The following is a 22,841-nucleotide window of genomic DNA, read 5'->3' on the forward strand; positions in this document are numbered from 1 at the left end:
AACCATTTGCACATAAATTGAAACAATCAATGATGTAATGGTATCAAATGTAGTCTAAATGTATTTAAATTTATCAAACTTTTCAACAGGAAACAAAATGCTTAATTTCAAAATATTCATAATGCTATGTGCAGTAATTGCACGTAACATTATGCAAGGTACAAATTTAAATAAAGTAAACAGATGCATAAAAATAATAATAATATTTCAAAATAAAATCAAATATATTAAAATCAGAAACTTTCATTAATTTTAATTTCTCAGATTGTACTGTCATTCCCCACAGAATATAAACATAAAATTTTAAACTAATTTATGTAAAATTTAATCAGAAATAAACTGCACTGTGCATTCAACTCTTTATTACACACGTCCATATACGTGCATATAAATACATACTAAGTGACCTAGTTGACCTTACTAGATAAGACGTACAATAAGACATAGCCTTAGTTAAAGTTTTAACAAGATGCATCAGATACGATCAGGAAACAGTTAGAAAAGTAATCAAACAAAAATTAGCTTCTTTTTAAGCCCAAATTAGTAAATGTTGGCAATGAACAGAATGATGTTACTACTACTAATACTACTACTATTTATTTGTAAAAGTTTATTAAACCACTATTTGCTCACTGAAAGTGCACAATAAAATTTAACTTTAAATAAGATGTACTTTTTGGACCATACAATACTCATTTGAATAAAAACCTCACTAATTTGGACTTTGACTAATTCAGTCTTCTTTCCCTAAATTTGTCTGAACTATTGAGGGTCTACTCTGTTATAAAATGTATTTTATGTATTAAAAATAATTTTGATGTTAATAGGCTATAAGAAATTTTAATTCACAAACAATTTCAGTTTCATACTTAATTTATCATTATTAATATAGTCATCAAATAAAAGATTTTGATATATATTAAGTATTTTAAAACTAATTTGTTATTATTATTATTAATTTTTTTTAATAAATCACCAGCATCTACCTATAATGATCACTAATAAATCTTTTCATTAAAATTGGGACAAAATATAAAAATAGAACACATCAATCAATCTTAAACACATTGATTAAATTTATTTAATATTCACTTCTTTTCAATTTTTTCATTTATAAATAGAATGAATTCTGAATTAAATTAATATGCCTCAGTGTCCTTAATTTATAATATCATTTCCGTCTACTAGTACGTATTTTCTATTAGCAGGACTTATTAGACTGGCTTTAAGGATACTGCAACACAGTTTCACACATCAGAAATTTGTTTTATTTGATTTATCAGAATGAATTCTGATTATTCTGTTAATGTCTAAGACAAAACTAAAAAATATCAAAGTATCATTATGTTATGATTAGAGAATAAGCAACATCAAAATAAAAACCTATACAATAAAATAGATAAACTATTTTGCTACTTTCTTATAGTGTAACACTATCCATTTAAACTAGAATTTCTCAAATTGTGCCTATGGGTCCCTAGAGGACCATGTATTCTGATTGTATATATATTGTTCTCCAGAAAATTCCCGAGTTCTGTTATTTTTATAACTGAATAAAAGGAGGAATATACATATATATACAGTATATATAAAATACTTAAAAATCACTTGAATAAATTTCTGTATTAACGTAATTTGTTTCTGATGGGAGAAAATACAGAAATTTATAAAATATAACAACATTTAAAAATTTTTCTTCCACAAATTTAATACAATAGAATCCACTTACAATAACATCTGTGATTACAATAAGTTGTTTAAAGTTATTAGCTCAGTATGTCCCAAAATGTATAAATTAAAATATAATCATAAAAATTTATTTATTATAATCAGTTCAGTTAGAGTTATTGTTATATTCACATAAATAGGCATTTTTAAAAGACTTTTTGTGCTATTAGCCTCAGCATGTAACCAACATCACACAATTATCCTTATCAAGAGCTTTAAACATTAATCATTTCAATTGTTACTTTGCTTTACAGTATAGAAATTTAAATTAGTGCTATTTATAGATTAGCTTTGTTAAAAAATAGTATTGAAAAAACAACAGGCAAACAGCACTAGATTTATTAATAAATATTATACATATTTACAATTCAAATCAATCATTCTAACATACATTTTATTGTTTCAATTTCTTTTTGATGACAGTAGCAATAAAACAAGAATTTTCACCAATTACAGTTATACTTAACTACTGTATTTATCAGTTGATCATTATAATCAGTATAAACCCTAAAACTGATTAAAAATACAGTAGAACCTGCTTATCTTAAAATTTGAAAAACATTGGTTTCTTATAAGATAATTTACATGTATGGTGGATGTCACACCAAAATTTTTACTGATTGGAGAGAAAATTCACACAAAAAGGCATTAACCTTTCAGCAGTGGGAGAGTCAGGTATGGTTCTATCCCTTAGTAGTGGAGAATATACCCGAAAAATTTTTAAAGTATTTTTTCACGCAATTTTTCTCATTTCCATTTTAGAAAAAGTATTTGTAAACAGTTATGTCTAGTAAAGAAAAGTCTTTTTTTATTGTTACATAATTCATTTTTTATGTGAATTTTTTTTTTGCGGTAGTTTTTGGCTATATTTTGGTGATACCCCCAAAAGAATTTAACGTATATATACATCCCTCACCACTGCCACACGATCGCCCTCGACGTATATATACGTCCCTCACTGCTGAGTGGTTAATTATCATTTTACTGTATACTTTATTTTCTTATGAGCACTTTTGACAGTAAAAGCAGTAAAAGGCATCGTCCTCAGGTAGATACAGAATTGTACCAATTTAAAACAAAATTTTAAATTGAAATTGGTTTATCAAACTTTAAAGTTTTCTGTTGAGCTACAGGTGCCCCATACAACAGTTTAGTAGTTGGTAGATAGTGCTTCTTCATGATGTTGTACAAACTTCAGTTAGTACAACAATTGAAGATAGATAACGAAGGTTATTTAGTTTCAATTGAAAAACTTATTCTGTACCATTCAAGAGAAGGAGAAAGACAGCTATCATGATGGCTTGGTTTTCAGCAACAAGGAAACCTTCCATTTGATGAACTGATTAAGCAACAGACAATCAGTAATCAGTGAAACAAATTACTAATTATCATTTATTGTTATTAATCATTTAAAACTTTTTTAAAAACAAATGTCAGTTTGATAGTTTATTTCTGACAAAGAAATCATCAGATCTATTAATTATCTGAAATTGATGAATGAAAATGAAATGTTTTCTATGTTGATGCAGTAGTAAACATGAAATTTGTCTATCTTATATAGATGTAAACTTATTAAGAAATTTTTGTACATGTAATCTTTAATAATGAGTTATTTATTAATAAATAATGAAATATTCAGAAATTAGCTTTCAAGGACTGTGGGAATCCTACCAAAAAAGGTGTTTCAGATAAATATTCCCTTGCCAGTTCATGTCATTATGTTGTCAATTACAGTAACTTGCAAATGGGTTATTCCTGATAATCTATATAATAAACCAAAAATGGTAGAATTTAAAAATGATGATATTATACTAGAGATTGAGTCCCTAATACAATGGTTTTCAGCTGGAGTTCCATGGCACACTAGGGTACTGCAATGACTTAGTGGTAATGCAAAATATAGTGTTGAGTAGCACTGTTAACTTCTTATATGTATTACTACTTAAAGGATGAAAAATAAACTTCATTATCAATAACTATACAGATAATGAAGTAAAGGTTCAGCAAGAAAAAATTACTAAGTTGGAGTGCCACTATTAGAAGGTTAAAGAATACTGCCTTAGTAAAAAGGGCAGTGTAAAAAAAAATTCATCAATTTTGATACCTTTTAGTGCTTCTGCCATTTTTTGTTTCACCTTTTCCACATTGCAAAATCTTTTCCTTTTGAGGACTTTTTTCATCTAGTGAAACAAAAGTCACACAGGGTGAGGGTGAGATTGGGTTAATAGAGAGGGTGAAGCACAGAGGTGTTTTTGGCCAAAAACTGCTAAACACTCACAGTGGTATGGGTAGAAGTATTGTCATGGTGCCCAATTACCTATTTGACATAACAACGGAATGTTTCTTTTGCAAATCTTGATATAACCTTCTCAAAGCTTCCTGATACCCCAAAGCTCTGGTTAAACTATGAACAAATTCCAAATACACAGTTCCTCTCAAATCAAAGAAACAGATAGGAAAATGCTTTGAAAAAGTCTTCAAAAAAATTTACTGTTGCAAAACATAGCTTCTCACAACAACTCCATCTGGTAAACTGATGCAGATGGGTTCATTGAACACTCACCTAGTGCTGGAAGCTTGTACTAGAAGGAGCCCTCCATCCAAAAGAGAATTCTGGTTTTTTTGGGGCTCCCATCATTTAATATCAATTTGTATATTTAAATTTTAAAACACTTTGTAACTAAAAATGCAGTGTTAAGCAAAATTACAAACTTGAATCCCTAATAATCTAATATCTATAAAATTTGTTTTAGAAATACTGTTTCTAAATTGTTCACAATTATCCTTCATACTCTAAAGTCTAAGAGAAGTATACATATTAATGAACTAACCTAAAAATTAAAACAAGTACAAAAATTAATAAATCAATTTACGTTAAATTCTTTCAGATGGTAGACCAACTCATGGAGACAGGCAAAAGATTTACAACAGATAGTCACTCATTCCTTCCCACTTGTTATTGTCTTGTTATCGAAATTTTCCTATTAGTAATAATAGTATGCTGGAGACAGAAACTGTTGCTCATGCTTTCTCAAAGAAAAAAAAAAAAAAAGAGGAAGGATAATAACAATATGAGTGGATCCATCCATGGGATTCATTTTATTTCTGTATTTAGTAATTTTACGTCCACCAGTGACTAAGTGAATAAAACCACTGAATACTAGTTGTTGGTCTTGTGCCTCACCGATGGGCTAGTCACAAGTTCTCCAGGTTTTCTTCACGTTTGCAACATATAAATAAGGGTCAGTTTCTCATAAGTCCTCCTGGAAAGAATCTCCCTCAGCAGATTGCTCACATTGTGTTGCCATAACTAAATAAATCAAACCTTCTGTTCTGTATTTACTTTTTATTTATAAATCAAACCAGTAGATTTTAAATCCCAAATAGCATTTTTGCCTCTAAAAAGAACTTTTTGGTTTCAAAATAATTGTTAGAAGTAACCATTGAGAACTGTCTTCCATCTGATGACTCTAATACAATTGTTGTGGTAAAAGTGTCTTCCTAAATTTCATGGATCTTCAGTGTGGTAGAAAAGCATGTAGACATATAGGAAAAGCTAAAAACTGCAAAACAAGAAGAGTGAACTTCAAGCACAAACTAAATCTTATGTGGATTGTTTGACAAGGAACTTTGAGGGTTTGCATGAGCGTTTTTGAAACACCTCTAGCAAAAAGAGGAAAACCTTAATTTTTTCATCAAGATCTGAGGATAAAGGTAGGAGAGATCCAAAAACTGTAAAATCTAACTTAATGAAATTATTGTGTCTTAGGGAGTCTTGAATAAGCATTGACAATTGCATAGGGTGGATACACAATTAATCCTACCAATATGCCATTGTGGATGCACAATGGCATATTGGTAGGATTAAACTGCAGTTACCTAATATTGAAAGGTCTACTGTTCATTGAAAACAACTGAGCTGAAGTAACCTAGTACAGGCCCAAATTACTCTTCGAATACAATACGTAGATAGAAACCTTAATGCAAGTGACTTATATGATTGTCTGTGCTCCCAAAATGAATGTATAGTTACTGCAGTAACATGCGGTGAAGAGATGAGGATTCTCGTCCTGATACCTTCATGTTAAAACATAAGCAATTCATGGATTTTAAGGGTCTCTCCAAAATTGAGACATATTCTTAAGAAGAACTGAACAGTGTATGTTGTACTTCATTCCTCTCCTGTTTTAGACCATATAGGAGTATGCCAGTGCTTCAACTGCCAAAAAACACTTTGAGCCACATGGCCAAATGCCATGAGGCTCAAAGTGTGTTCCTAAGCAGCCAGCTTGCAGTCACTGTGGTGAGGAGGGTCACAATTACAAGAATTCCATGAACAGGAATAACAGTGCCTTTATGAAGTGCATTAATTGTATCCACTGATCTCAGTACTCAAAAAATCAAAACTGCCAAGTTTAGCATAAGGCTACAGAACCAAACTGTCCAATATTGTTAGCAGTAAAACAGAAGCTAATAGAAAACAATGATTATGGAGAATATGGCTAATGACTTATCCTTGAATGTCATGCAACTGAATCTGAAAATTTCAAAAATGCTATGGATAGTCTGGTGCAGTTCTTAAGTGAAATTCCCATTAATATACTTTTACTTCAAGAACCATATAATTACAATAATATTGTAACAGGTTTTCTGGCTACTTTTAAGGTTTTTTTGTAGCTGATAAGCAAACTCTCTGAGTATACATTGTAGTTTGTAATTCTAGCTTCCCAGTTTTGATGCTTGATCAATCAGATTAGTGACAATACTTGGGTTGTAATTACCCTTACATTAAATGATGAAATTTATTACATCTACTCCTGCTACTGTCCACCAAATGAGCCACTTGAAGACACACTACCTTCTACCTTTCTCTTGACCAGCTGCTTCACATTATTCCACCATTGAAATGTGGACCCTAATGCCAGGAGCTATAGTTGGTATGATGATGTTGAAAATGAGCAAGGACATCAATTTGAAGAGTTTACCAATGTGCATAATTTATATGTTATTAACGAAAGATGTGACCCAACTTATAGGAAGAAGTTGGATGGATCATACAGTAGTGGATAATTCTGCACTTTCCAGGGTGATAAATTGGGAGCAACTGAATATTGAACCTTTTCTGATCATAAAGCCTTATATTTTGTGATTACAACTCTGCCATGACTAGCAAGCCTTTGCAGATGATATTGTGATAGCCTACGAAAATGCAGATCTATGGACAGTGCAAGATAAACTAAGTGTAGTCCTGGGCACTAAAAAACAACTTTTATTTATCACGAACAAAACTGAAGCTATGCTTTTTACCACCAAATTTAAGTATTCTTTTCCACCTCTCAAACTCAATGTGGATATTAATTGGGTTAATTTAAAATTTATTTTGTATACTAGTACTTTATATATATTAACAGGACTTATTATACTGAAAAATATGGATGCAGATATTTAGTCTTACAGATCAAAAATAATGTTCTTTATTTAGTTCACTTGAACACATACACTTTAAACTTGTGTTTTGGACTTGTAGAAAGTCTATATAAAGTACTAGTATACAAAATAAATTTTAAATTAAGTTAAAAAAGGACACAAAGGCATAATTAATTAATTAATTGGGTTAGCTCCCATAAATATTTGGATGTTTTTCTTGATACAAAATTACAATGACTATCTGGAACACATTCTGGCTCAGCCAATTTGGTAAGCTTATCAGATGTGCAAGATGTACCTGGGACTTATCCTCTACAGCTGTCTCAACATTGTTAAGGTGAGCTATCCAACCGCTGGTGTTTTATGCAGCCTCTTGTTGGGTCATGTTTCATATAAGTCCTCTTAAGCTACTAAACTTCTCACTATGCAATGTGTTTCTATTGAAAAAGTTTGTTGCTATAGAACTGTATCCACTGATGCTCTGCCATTCTGGCAGGTAAACTTCTTTGACCTTTTGCCTTGCAGGCCAAGGTTCTTCAGTGTTATTTGAGGACAGGTTGCATCAGCACTTTTCATGAGCATCTCCTTTGGAAAACAGGAATACACTTTTTTCCACGTGATATTGAGCTGTTCTCAACAGATCTCTGCATCCTGCTGAAGTCATCTTGTCTGATGTTTCTCTTGACCATAAGCCTGTATCTTCAATTCTGAATGATGTTTACATCTTTACTGACGAATCCAAGTCTGAACATGGGTTGGGTCAAGTGTATGTGTAGAATGTATAATTGAAAATTCTCAACACATATTTAGGCAATGCTACAATCTGTCCACTACTATATACCAAGATGAATTGACTGCTATTCATTATGCAGTTCAATGAATTTTTACACTTACCAACTCTTTTAAAACTGTTGCAACTTTTAGTGATTCTAGAGTGGCTTAGACCACTCTTATAAATCCTAATTCTAAAGATAGCCAGATCAGGAATATTCAAGAAACCATAAACATAGGTTCTAAATGCATTAAATTCTTATGTGCCAGGTCATACTAGTATAGAGAAGAATGAGACAGCAGATGGTGCAGTGAAAGATGATTCACTGAATAAAAGCTTGCCCATATCTGTATAGCCATATTCTAGGAATGTCTGATGGGGATAGTTTAGTTTATGAACACCTTCAGTGAGAGGAATCGGTCATGGTGTTTATCAACAAAAGATGCCGTCACCAAGTTATTCTACCCTACTGTATATGACTTCCTCAATAATCCCATAAAGAATTTCATCATTGCCCTTTCTCAAATCCTAACTGGTCATAGAAACATTAACAGCATGTAATTTAGCTTGCAGTTTCTTCTGCTCAGGCACAACTAGTAAGGCCAAAACTGTAGAGCACATCGTTTATGATTGTCATATCTACAAAATGGAATGCTCCAGGCTAAAGCTAGAAGTTTTATCTTCAGGTTTGGTTGGCCCTGTCCAGCCCATACTTTTGTACATAAAAAAACTATATGAATATTTCATCACTTTTGTTAAAGATACTTTTAGGAAAAAGCATTTATTAACCATCATGAATTCCAGCTGTTAGCTAATTATCATTGTTTTAAGTATGCACAATTGTATTTTGTATTTTTTGTAATATATTTGCATATTGTATGTTGTATTTTTATTGTATTATTTATTTAAAAAAGGAAAAAATAAATAGAATATAAAAAATATGAAAGAAAAAATAAAATAATAAAAATAAGATACTTTATTTTACTTTTCTCTCTTTATATTTTTTTTATTTTGTTTTTTCTTCTTTTATTTTGTTTTGTTTTTCTTACTTCTTATCTTGTATTTGTCCTTGTTGGTGTAGTGTAATACTTATTTCTGAGTAGTGCACTTAATAAATACAAATCAATGGTATCTCAGAGACTGCAGCAGGCAAGAGACTCATATTTAGTCTCCAGCATCTTCTTGATGACAAGCCTCCTCACCTGAAACAATATTTAACCACATGTATTTCCGATTGCTGGAAAATTAGTATCTGGCAACAAAGTCTACTACATGAAAGAGCCCTTAAACTGTGCTGTTTCATCATTTTTCATTTAATAATTTTGATTGTGTAACAAAAAACTAATAAATTTAATACCTTTGCAGCAGCATACCCTTTAACAACATTTAATTGTCAGTAGAAGAAAATACAAATATTCTATTAGAGCCAAATGATTGCTAAATTATATTGGGCTATATTAATGCCGATATTAATGATTAAATATCAAGTAATTTGGTGTGGACATAAGGTGCCATCTCTTGATAAATTTAATAATTATAATTAAATTAATATTTAATAATTAATTCAGAAGATTCTAGAAGGAAAGAAGTGGCTCTGAGAGGATTCTAATCTGAAACTCCTGCTCTAGGCTGATTCTTTCTTCCACAACCTTCTAGTTATTAAATATTAATTTAATTATAATTATTAAATTTATCAAGAGATGACACCTTATGTCCACACCAAATTACTTGACATTTAATGATTAATAGCAGCATTAATATAGCCCAATATAATCTAGCAATCATTTGGCATTAATGTAAATATCAGGTTAATCAATGTTTATACTTGCAATGTTCTATTGTTTTCTTGTTAATTAATCAGATTTTCTTCAATTCTTGCATTTGAATGAGTAGCTGCCAATCCTATTGAATGCTTGTAAATAAACTGTTTTCAACTGTGGTTGACCATAATAATGACAATGAAAGTGAGACATTCATTTTTATAAATCCCAAAATGCCTGTAAAAGACAAGGAGTGAGTCCCCCTTTCATTTTGATATAAAATAAACAAAACATAACTTATAACAAAATATTTCTGAGACTAAAATTCAACTGTTTAGCAAGCTGTATTAGCTTATGGATGCAGCTTATAATTGCAAAATATCTTTTAACAAGTTATTGACTCAGAAAATCCTTTAATTAAAAAATTTAACTTGTACATCAGATTTTTAAAAAACTAAAAGAAATAGTTCATTAGAAATTTCACTCAATTAAAAGTAGTTATACATAGTGTATTAAATTGTTATATAAATATTTGCTGATCAATCTGTAAACAGGTGAATGCATCTTGCTAATGATTAAAGTTAGAGTATTTACAGTTGAGATATTTTAAAAAACCAAATGAGAAAGTCATGTGACAATTCCAATCTTTTTATTAATCAGTTAATAGAAAATTTCATTTTTGTTAAACATTTACTTACAGAGAAATTTTTCTAATAATATATATATATATATATAATTCTTATTAATTATTTATATAATTAATTGGTTAATTAATCAATAATCAGCTGAATTTTAACTACCAATTAATTGGTAATTGGATAATTAGCCAAAATATTTATCAGTGCATCACCACTTCCACTTAAGTGGTAAGGTTCATTGACATTATGTTCATGTTGGAATACAGAAAACTGCCAGAGTCATTGAATATGACAGATTCTCCCAAGATATATCTGTTTTATGCAATTTCCAAGACCTGAATGTATAAATCATTTTCCTTCATTGACAACATCATAGCTTAACTGGAATGACATATCCAGACATGCTACATTATTTGACTGATGCTTCAATTGCAAAAGAAGGAATCTGCTGATTTCATTTACTAGCAAGATAGAACATTGCCTCATTACTGTGTGCAGGTACAATATTATCTGAATGACATTTTTCCAGAAAGATGAATTAACTATGCTAGGAACAATGACTATTCTCTCCTACATTTATCTCAGAACTCATGCCATATAATAATTTCTTTTTAGTTATGTGAAAAGCTTTGTGTTTGTACCACTATTGCCTATCATTTCAACATCATGATGAATCAAATAAATGAGATAATGACTACTGTCATGTAGGATATGCTAGTGAATGTTTGTGAAGAACTGGATTATCAGTTGGATGTTTGACATGTGACCAGTAGTGTGCATATTGTATCACTAATAATTTTTGAGAAGTGTCAAATCTTTTTGAAACACTGTGGGTGGTGAGACTTCAAATGTGCAATGTTAGTCTATTGTTGCCAGTAAATATTGAAACCTTCATATTGCTGATAGTAGTTAAAACTAGACTCCTTCCTAGTCTGCAGAAAACTTTCCAGTAAAAAACAATATGAAATAATGCCATGCTTTTCAGAAAAACAAAAAATATTGATAATTATGTCAAACTATTATAGTAGTGGTCCTAACTTTTCTGGATTTGTGAAATACTTGAACATCATGTGAAAACTGTAACATACTTTATTATTTAATATTACTCCTAAATATGAAGATACTATTATGTAGGTACCCTAGTATTTGACTATCATAATACAAAACAAATATGGTATTAGTTCCTTACAGATTAGAAAAAAAAATATATCTTGTCCACCCCATTAATTAGTTTGAGAAAAACTAAATTAGATATTAAAAGAAAAGATGGCAACCATAACTCTGTAGAAAAAATAGATTAATTTAATAATAATAGATAGAGTTGTATAAAAAAAAATTATATCAAAGAAAAGGAAGACAATTATTCTATGAATTTGGCATAATAGAAAAGCATAAGATGCAATTTACAAATAATTTATTACACAAAATCTTTTGTTATACAAAAATAATTAAAGCTTTAATTTTAAGCCTTATATTATAAAAAATTGTGTGTGTTCTGCAACAATTTACAAAATATATTAAATTATAAAACAGATTTATAAGAAAAGCATTTTAAATATAATGGTATTAATAAGTTATTCTTAAGTAAAAACATCTTGTTATAGGAGTTATGCTATTTGAAACAATTTTAAAGGATTATTAGTAAAACTGTGTGCACTTGACTACCAAAATTATGTATATATAAAATAAAAAAATAAAGAAAATTGTATTAATTGATAACTCAATTTATAATTTTGCACCTCAAAAAATAAACACAGCAGAATCTTGTTTTAACAAATTGCAGACAATGGATTTCTCAAAGTAACTTTTTTCCCCTAGCTCTCACCAAATCAATTTAATTTTATCTCTAGTGGATCCATAACTTAGAACAACAGATTTTTTCTAGCCCCATCTATTGTAAACTTTGTATATTTTCAATGTTTAGTTAACATTTAGGTGTTTTGAGGAATTTATAGAGTTCAATTAAAGAATTGTGCAGAGTCAGCAGGCTGATACAAATGAGCGACATCACATACTGAACATTCTGACGGTGGTTCAAATGTAGTGCTGAAATTCACTGAGGCCATTGAGTCTTTCCAAGTCATGAAGACCTTCCTGACAAGTTTTAGCATAAACAAACACAGTATGTACTGTACATGATATTGCTAATATCAAACTGTTGTTGTACTCAATAGGCAGAAAAACAGCATCAAAACAAACCATGATGAATGAATTTTTTTTAACAAATTATGAAGTCAAGTGAAGTGCTAATGAGCATAAATAATTTGAAATAATCTGCCTCTTTTTGTGCTTACAGCATACAGATTCTATCACCTTTGTCACACATAGGTATGGTATATCATGTAACATGTATTTCTATAAAATAATGAGTAGAGATCCAAGAGACTGAATAATTTCAAGTACAGGTATTTCTTATATGTAAGGATTAAATAATAAATTTTTCTTGGAGTGTGGGAAAATCCATATGACATATTTTCAGAACGATGGATGATTTTTGGTGGCCTGAGTGATCCATTAAAATAAGATTCTACTGTATAGAGTAAATAAAAATTATGAGATATAGATTTTGAAAGATTTTCCAACAAAATATTTGTTATATCAAATACAACAAATTGATAAGCATGAAAATAATAAGATGACGACAACATTACAAAAACACCTGTAATGATATTCAAATATTTCAAAAAACAAATTATGAACTATAAGTTTATATCAAATACAACAAATTGATAATATTTGTTATATCAAAAATTAGGACAGTTTCTCTAAAAACAGCTAAATTCAATTATTTATCTTTTTTAAAGAGAAACAATCAAAAGAATTTAACATACAGATAAGAAAATAAAGCTACAAAACTAAAAAATTTCATTGATAAACTCAATATACTGACCTATCACACAGAATAGACAATTGAAAAAAAATATGAGATCTAGAATAAAAAAATAATTATTTTTCAGATGTGAAATGTGAGTTGAATAGATAAAAATGAAATGTGAGTTGATAGATGAAAATGAAGTGAGCTGGACAGTTTATTTTGGCCATAATTTAAGGAAAGAGAACAGTTGTTTTTCTTAACACAAAGTTCACAGAAGGCATAACTTTAGCTTTATTCTATTGTGTGAAAATCTAATGCATTGTAAAAATTTGAATTTATATGGCTTTCACTACTTACTTATATATTTTAAATTGTCTTTATCCATACCAGAAGAAATAAAACATGCATAAAGAAATGAAATTTTTATGCATGATAATACCATAATCTATACCTTCTATAAAACAACAGTTACTACTAAAAATGTTAGCATAATAAGGCCTCAAAAATCAGATTATGAACTGTACAGTAAGATCCATTTAAAAAACAAGAAATTAAATTAAATCTACAAGAATGACTACCAATATCTTATTGAAGAAAAAAAGAGGACTTCATATTTAATCATTTCATACATTATATTACTAAAAATGGTAATAATAAAAGTAAAATAATAAATTGTTTTCTAAAACTAAATAATCTAAATGCAATATTTTGTTTATGTAATTTGTGTGTTTTTAGATATTCTATCACATTATTTCATATTTTAAATAAAGATACCAAGAAAGATTATTATTGATTATAATTATTTTAAATAAATTATTGAAAATGTAACTGCCTTTTTTTAAAATGTGGCAGGTAATATAAAAAACAAAAGTGAAAAGTTAATTAAGTACTGATATATTTTCATTAAATATATTAATAGAATTCTTTAATCAATTTCCTTTTTACTTAGTTTATTTTGAAAAATTCTTATGTAGTTTAATGTACATTTGTTCATTTTTAAACTTGTAATATTAAAACTCATTATTACCTTGTAAATGTAAAATTATTAATGTAGTCACCAGTTCCCAACTTGTGCTCCATGGAACACTAGGGTTTAGCCAATGAAATTAGTTTTTGAGCTTTTCCACACATACTTTAAACTATTAATTAATTTAAACAAACTCAAAAATTATTATTATTCCATAAAAAGGAACATATGCAGAGTCTGCATGGCTCACATTTGTGAAAAATAAAATCTGAACTGTGTTCAGTATTGCAGAATTATTGCTAAGTCTAGTTATGTTGTGATGCTGAATTTGTTTATACTTCTTGAATCCTCCCGCTGCTAGAATTATAACTAATTCAGTCAACATACTTTTTCTATGCTTTCTCTATGATAGCAAAAAATAGATGACATCACTAGCAATAGTGATGACATCTATTTTGTGCTGTCATGACTGTTGAACTACTCATTTGAAATATGGCTGTACCTGTTGGTATAAATATACATATTTTTTATAATAAAGAAAAATTGCAGTTAAAATGAATGAATAAACATTTTTCATTCTTCCATCACTTTAAACCATTTTGTCTTGCTTATTCAGGATATTATTCAAAGATACTGAGAGTAATTCTTCAATCTGTTCTCTTAGCCAATTAAATTTCTTATCTAACAATCTGTATTAGTGAACATGACTACATTGAGTCTAATTATAGCAGAGCTGAATCATGTATTTGATTCTTTCCTGAGTATTCAATTCTTCAAAGTTGAATACTAAATTATTCCTTTCAGTCAGAAATTGGTGCTCAGGAATGACATAATTCAAATACTTGAATGTTTGTTTAGGAATTTGCAAAAAAAAATTATTGAATGAATTCAATTCTTCCAGCACATCCTTCTAAAATCATCTGCAAAACTTAATTCTTTACATTAATTATCAGTTTGAATTAATAACATTTCCTTTTCTACTATTAATCTGTTTTTATATCTTCAATAAATTATTTTTGACTTGTTTTATTTATAATCAGTAAAGTTTATCAGGTTGCAAAATTTTTTATCAAGATGAAAAGGGCAAATAAAGTATGTTGGGAACAATGATTTAACTAGTAAATTAATGAAAACTGTACAGTACTATCTACAACTGTTCAATATAATTGTCAAATATTTGAATAAAATCTTCATAGTGTAGTAAAATCCACGTATTGTGATCATTTTGGGACTTGCATATACTGGTAATGTAATAACCAAAAGGGCTTTGTGATATTTGATATACTGGAAAAAATGTAAGTACATAATGCTACAGCCAATGGAAATTCTGTTTTCATTGACTCTGGCACTGAAAGGATCTATTAATGCCATTAAAAAATATATGACTTATTAATTATAATTATTATTAATTAATAGTAATTCATCCAATGTTATTTGTCTTTAACTACAGACAGCATATACTGAAGATATGACAGTAATTTGAAATTACTATACTACAGTAAAAGAAAATTATGGTTAAAATGATAAGTATTTAACATTTAAAGCACTGGCAATTAAAATTGACAACATGCATTATCAGCCATATGTTGAAGCTAATAGCACAAAAATCACAACAGGTAAATTAGGCATTTTTAAGGTAACAACTATAACTAAAAGTGTGATTAGAATAAGCAAAGTTTTATGACTATTTTAATCTACAGTTAGCAACACTCAAAATGAAGTAGTATCCTTAGACCAGCAATGGTGAACATTTTTCTGAAGGTAGGTCAAAACCGAATTTAAAATTTATTAATTCTAAATTGCAAGTCAAATATTTAATTTGAGTAATTAAAAAAAATGCTTACAAATTTTTTTAACTTTTTAATCTGTACAGAAAAATAGCAATAAAAGAATAATAATAATAATGTGATTATAATGGAACCAAAACCAAATATTTTGTTTAATAGAAATTTGGTGAAAGCCAAATAAAGATGTCAGTTTGTCAAAATCTCAACAAAAATAATGGTTTCTAGGAGCATGTATTTTTGTTGATGAGTGTAGATTAAATTATTTAAAAATGATGCGGTCATTCCAGTGTGGTGTAAATCTAAAACTGAGTTTCTCAAAATATTCAACTTACCATCAAATATGGTAGTAAATATGATTTGAGGTTGTATAGTTGTGTTTGATGTTGATAACCTTCATTTTATTAAAAGCAACATGGACAAACGTATTTGGATATTTTAAGAGACAATCTAAAAGACAGTGAAGAAAAATTAAACTTAAGGTAATCAAGTTTCTACTGTATTTGATTTTCCTTTAAAGATATAAGTAAATAAAAAAAATTATTAAAGAAATAAACTTATAGATTAATGAATTTAGTTCATTTTATGTAGTTTATATTTAATTAATAATATAATCATTTTAATAGTTTAAATAATCTATATAGTTTTGAGTGTTGCTAACTATAGCTTATATGTTTGGAATATGCTAATTTTGAATGATTTATAATTAATATTAGTAATTACAACAAACATATACTGCATTTTATGTACTAATTAAAATGATTATTGAAAATACAAGTTAAATTCATTTATTGATAGCCAGTTATAAAGTGCTTCTAATTTGCATGCTATTAAATAAATAATGTACAGTACAGTAATGAATATGGTTAGCAGTTGCTAAAAGAGAAATGCAATCATTACTAATTTTGCTGTTAGCAAAGTAAATGATCTTCATTTATCATTTTACATAGTATTCAATAAAGCATCATTCCTTGAACAAGTTAAAATATTCTTTAAATATTACATGAAGGAACAGTATGATGTCTATTTATTACAAGTACAAATACAGCCTTTATAGGTAATACAGGCCTATGTATTGAAAGATGAATAAACTTATTTATTCATTGTTGAATGTCAGATCAAAATATCATACTATCGTCAACTAATAAGATTACCTACTACTAATATAATTTTATTAAAACTGAGCAGTTCATATACTGAAATAAAATATTTGTTTTAAAAAAGAATCATCCTATCACATTCATAGTATTACTCAAATATTTAAAACACATACATATTTTACACTATAATGTTATTTACAACTCTGTGTAAGATAAATTATTTTTGAAGATTAAATATTTACTTAGGAAAATGAACTAAGTAAGTATCTGAGATCTTTTAGAAAAAAATATTCCTGGGTATGTTTAAAATTATTATTCTGGAATTTTAAATAGTAAGATATATACTAATTTTTCCTTCCCAATATTTGAAGTTTATTTTGAAGTTAAAGCTGAAGTTTGTATTTAAAGTGTAAACATTTTATGTTTATATATACATATAAAAAAACAAATATTTATTGTCCAATTTTAATTTTTCATGCAATAAAATTGAAACTCATAAGTTTGGAAATAATAAAATACCATCAACATTTATACAGTCAATTCATATGTTAAACATACTCAAATTAACAAATCAGTACATTTGAACTTATCAATATATTAAAAATAAATTTAAGTTATTTTATCATATATTATTATTAAATCACAAAAATTTTAAAGAATCAACCTTTATAATAAACACCAGTCATATAACCAATATCCAGCAAGAAACTATACAAAAGCAACGTTTTCATCTGTGTTTACCAGGCATTGTCAGACTAAGGTTGTGACCATGCAGCCGCGAATTTAGTAGCGAGTGAGAGGTTGCGAGCAATATAGTTCTGGCACATATCCGGCAGGGTTTGATATTTATTGCATCTCGCCTCTTCTCGCTCGCATCTGCATAGTTGCACCCTAAAACAGACAAAAACGTTTGCTTTCTTACAGTTTCTTCTCGCTAGACATCGGTTATACGCACAGCATTCATCAACGTACACCCAGTTTCGAGTAATCAAACCTTTATATTCATATTAAAACCGTTTTATTAGAATAATAAACGCCAGGAAAAACCATAAAAATCTCGAGTCAACTCGAAATTTTCAATATAAATTTCCTTCATCTAAAATAATAAATAATAGCTTTTTGAATGGAAAAAGTAGGATAACGCAGCTTTGTTTTTCAGTTTTATTTCAGTATTTCTTATATTCTTATATAGCTGATTTTTATATCAAATCATCTACTTCATAAGCTTTAAATAACTGAATAAAAATAAGAGATTTATCATCATCATCATCAATGCAAAAAAAATATCAAATTTAATGTTGTCTTATATTGCAATACCTGAATTTAATAGCAGAAAATATCTTTATAAGAATTTTGAGATGAAAAAGTCTACGATAATAATAAGCAAATGTGATGAAAATCGTATCTATGAAATATTCGTTGATGAGGTTCGATCACGTGTTAGGCTTAACGAGGCCAAGGGCGATCATTAAGCCTAAGATACAATACGTTTACTGGTTTAACACGTCTTTTATTTTGCATAACACCAACAACATTAATACCTCTTACTATTTTAAGTATCGAGAAATAAAAGGAAATGGTTTAATGTACACATTCCTTCACTATATTAAAACTATATAGCTACGGTCTTAGGCCTAGCAATTTCAAACAAAAGAATCTCTACTGCATTATATTTTTAAAAGTCTAAAATTACTTTAATTACTTTCGTAAATTATTATACACTACCATTCAGTTGTTTCCTTAATAAAAGTGCCGACTGTTGTTCTGCCATTCAAGGTAGCTTCTTCTTCACCTCGAACAATAAACACACCGACCACATCAAATATGGCCGTAAACACCTCCAATACGCATGCGTTCAAACCAGATGATTGACTCACTTCCGGTTCCGTTCTGTTGGGTTTCGGTTTCTTTTACTTTTCTATAATAATTCCGCAGTTTCTCTGCATTACACAACAACTTCGACTATTAAAATATTTCTCTTTTTTTATTAAATTTTTTAAATAATTTTTTCTATTGATTTAATATATCGATTAAATGCATTAAATGATAAAAATAATGAAACAATCCTCGTTTACTATGTACAAAAACTGTTATATAAGATTGATTTTTCTGTCGAAAAATTGATCTATATAACAGTTAATCTATAAAATTGAACGTAGGAAAAGTAGTAATCAATGATGTTAAATATAAAATAAAGAATTAAATTTAAATTGATTTTTTTCCATCATTAGATTATTAAATTTGAATGAATTTGATGTTTGCATTTCTGATAATTTTTTAAATAATTTTGATACAGATAACTCGAATGAAACGTAAAATACGGGGAAAACAAACTATTTTTAAATAGAACTATGTTTTACCTTTGTAATTGTTTAATTCCAAATAAAAATAAATAAACAATATTTACCAGAAACTATTGTCTAGATAAGCCTTGTTCATCTTATAGTGGGATGTGATCGACTTTATTGACTTACAAGTATCAACGATCTTCAACAATTTTTATTCTTTTATATAAAATTTATTAACTTACACTTAATAAATTATGCTTCAAAACATGGTTATATTTATTTTATTCACGGTAATTAACAATTCATTTTGGTGAAGATACTAAGGAATAAATTAAACAGTAATCAGAAAAATGAATTTTATTTTCATTCGTCGCAGACGAATGAAAATAAAATTCATCTTAAATTTATAAAATATAATAAAATAAAATAATCTTAAATTTCACTTCTCTTTGGTGCACTCGTTTTGCAAATAACTGAATTGTTTGGGCATAACAAGGCAATCCCTAAAATAACAACAAAACCTAGATACAACCAAGGGCCTATTTTTTTATATTTTATTTTTTTCTTGTTTCCCTTTCAGTGTCTGCGCGTTGTCTTTTCACTGTGTCGCAATCAGACACAGAAACCACCACACGTTAATCTCATACGGCACAGCTCTAATAACCCATAGCATAGTTGTAAGATTTCGAGATAGAAAATATACGAATAGAATTTAAAAATGTGTTTTTCTTTTAAAATTATCTGCGACCGACCAAAAATAATACAGCAATCGACTTGTCGATCGCGATCGACCGCTTGGCCTAGATAAAACGAATAGGCTATACAAAACTGGTTTTACATATGAACTAAATATAAGCTATAGTTTAAGGCAATGATGGCGAACCTTTTTTTTGAAGGTTGGTTAAAATTGAATTGGAAATTTAGTAACTCTAAACTGAAAGTCAAGTATTTATTCAGAGCTACTAAATTTCCAATTCAATTTTGACCAACCTTCAGAGATCTTTTTTTTACTCCACATTTTTGTTTACTAATCCACCCTAATGAAATTATTCTGCACAACATACAATAGTTGTATTTATTTATTGCATAGTAATTAATGCTCCAGATTAAGGCCTATCTCTTTTGGAAAAGACACTAAGATATAAATTAAACCACACCATTTATTTTTCATCATAAAAATTCGTTTTGTTTTTCTTCGGCACACTCATTTTGCACTGAACTTAATTGTTTACGGTATAATAAAACAATTTCTAAAATAACGAAATACCTGACTAATAATGACCATCAACATAAAGGACACTTCTCACCATCTATCTCATAGATCAGCGGTTCTCAACATTTTTCATTAGCGTACCCCTGTGGCATTTCTAACTTCCCAACGAGCAACGCATGCGCAAATCTCGCTCACTGCCTGTTTGTAGAGAGTGTCGCCATTTTGAATTTTATTTTGACTCGGTTCTCGGTCCCCTGAGTACCTACAAGTCTGGGTTTTTATGCGTGCATGATTTGGGCACTTAATACTCTGTGCCAAATTGCAACTTCTGACAAGTACTCCTTCATACCTCTATGCTGGTAACACAGTAGGCAGTACGATTTTATAAACAAGACATAGTCTTGTCAATAAAAAAATTAATAAAAATACTGAATAAATAATGAAAAAATTACCGCTTGTAGAGAAAATCTGGAGAAACTAGCTATGTCTTTTTCCTTGTTAACAATAAAAAATACTTTTTATAAACAAAAAAATACTTTTTCAAACATTACGTGGGGATATTGTTGAGAGATAATAATAATAACGGTAACACAGTCCACCATCAAAAGTCCGTAGCGTAATCACTAATCACCCATAAACATAATCAATAGTTTAAAGTTATGGTTTACTGGTCGGTCTATCGTAGATCTGTATTTCTAAAGAATAAAAATGGAAGGTTTGTCTTATGAGATAAGCAATGTGTCTTATTATTTACGCCTAATCATATTGCATATTGATAAATACGCTTTGAAATTTACATCACTTTAAAGTACAAAATCTACAAAAGACGTATCATTTGAAAACCTCAAATTTTATCTGTCAACTGTGATCATTTTGAAAAGCATTAATTGGACCCACAAATACAAATTTTCTGCTATAATTTGAAGACTGGGGATGTAATTAAGGCATCTTTCTATATCTGCTATTCCAGAACAAGTACTGTTTAATAAAAAGGGTAAAAATATGTAATATTTGACAGTTATTGGTCTGTACATTTTAAACATGCTTTATAATTTCAGTCTCTTCTATCTTATCATACTGTAAATGCAAAATTTAAACATTTTGAAAACTTTATTGACAATTAACTCAACGACGATTATGGTTCAGTTTTGTATGTAATCATCATCAATATCAATCATATTTTTCCACCTATTCTGCAAATACTCAATTCCGTGTTAGCATAGAATGACTGGGGTCTTCTTTGAAGAGAGTCTCGGTTATCGTTTTCACATGGGTATTGCCATTAAAATGTATATTGGAAATATAGTTTTGCAGGGTGAAAAATAGACAGTAGTTAGTTGGCACCAAGTCTGGACTGTAAGTTGGATGAAGCAGAATCTTCCACCCCAAACTGGCCAGCTTCTTTAAGCTGACCAGTCTAGACTAGGACGAGATTATGTACTGGAGCATTGTTGTGGTGATATCGGACTTTGTGAATTTTTAGAGTATGCTGGAACACGGAAGTTATTGTGCTAATTCTCTGGTGGACAACCGTGAATTACAGTCTATCAGTTGCAGAAGTCATAATCAATTGTGAAATCGATGCTCTGAATGGGATTTATCTTGAAGCGAAAATTTTCATCTTTGAATTTTACTAACTAATGGTAACAGGTCTGCCCGTTGACTGTGTCCTAGCCAAATCCCTTGAAGATGAGATTGCGAGCCTTCGTTGTGGTCACTTTGAAATGATACAGTAACAGCATGTAAATGTGTTCTTTCGAAAGTTTGATATTGTCAGACGTCTCTTTCCAATTAAATATGTGATGAAATGTCTCCTAGTTAATCTACTTACGCTTGTATATCCACATCGAGCGTTCTAGAACATTTTTTTTTTTTTTTTTTTTTTTATAGTCGTTTCTAGAAAAAAACTCGAAATGTCTAAATTTCTCTTTTATAATCTGATGGAAAATAAAAATGGGTGTAGTCTATTACTATTAATTTTACTTAATTCTTTTAGCTAATGATAACAAAGTGGTACTTTATCTTTAGTTTTGTTATAACTTAAAGACTTTATAATGAAGAATAATTCAGTAGAATATGGATCGTTGGGATGGGATGAAATAAATGCTTACCATAAATTAATAAATGGATGGAGTTTAGCTATTGGTGGTAAGCCCTATATTCACCATTAAATCAATTGACACTGATAGTATTGTATATTCTCTCTGTAACATTAAACTAATACCTAAACGCAGTTTCTTTTTATTTCTTTGTTTTAACTGATAAATGTGTTATCTGTATATTTTAAACGAAATGAAAGTTTTTTACATGTGTGGATTCTTAATTTTTCCTTCACCATGCCTGTATATT

General features: G+C 29.0%; 1 protein-coding gene across 1 annotated transcript in view; it reads right to left on the bottom strand.

Moving 5' to 3' along the window:
• LOC136973303 (ubiquitin-conjugating enzyme E2 G1) overlaps positions 1-18,860 on the bottom strand; it is a 51,596-nt gene extending 32,736 nt beyond the window's left edge. Inside the window, exon 1 of the mRNA XM_067268034.1 lies at positions 18,717-18,860. Coding sequence (XP_067124135.1) covers positions 18,717-18,762 — 46 coding nt within the window. The 5' untranslated portion in view covers positions 18,763-18,860. The remainder of the gene's footprint in view (positions 1-18,716) is intronic.
• Positions 18,861-22,841: the final 3,981 nt, after the last annotated feature.

Source organism: Centruroides vittatus, unplaced genomic scaffold, assembly GCF_030686945.1.
Source record: "Centruroides vittatus isolate TY-2023 unplaced genomic scaffold, ASM3068694v2 contig_1074, whole genome shotgun sequence".
Classification (NCBI taxonomy): domain Eukaryota; kingdom Metazoa; phylum Arthropoda; class Arachnida; order Scorpiones; family Buthidae; genus Centruroides; species Centruroides vittatus.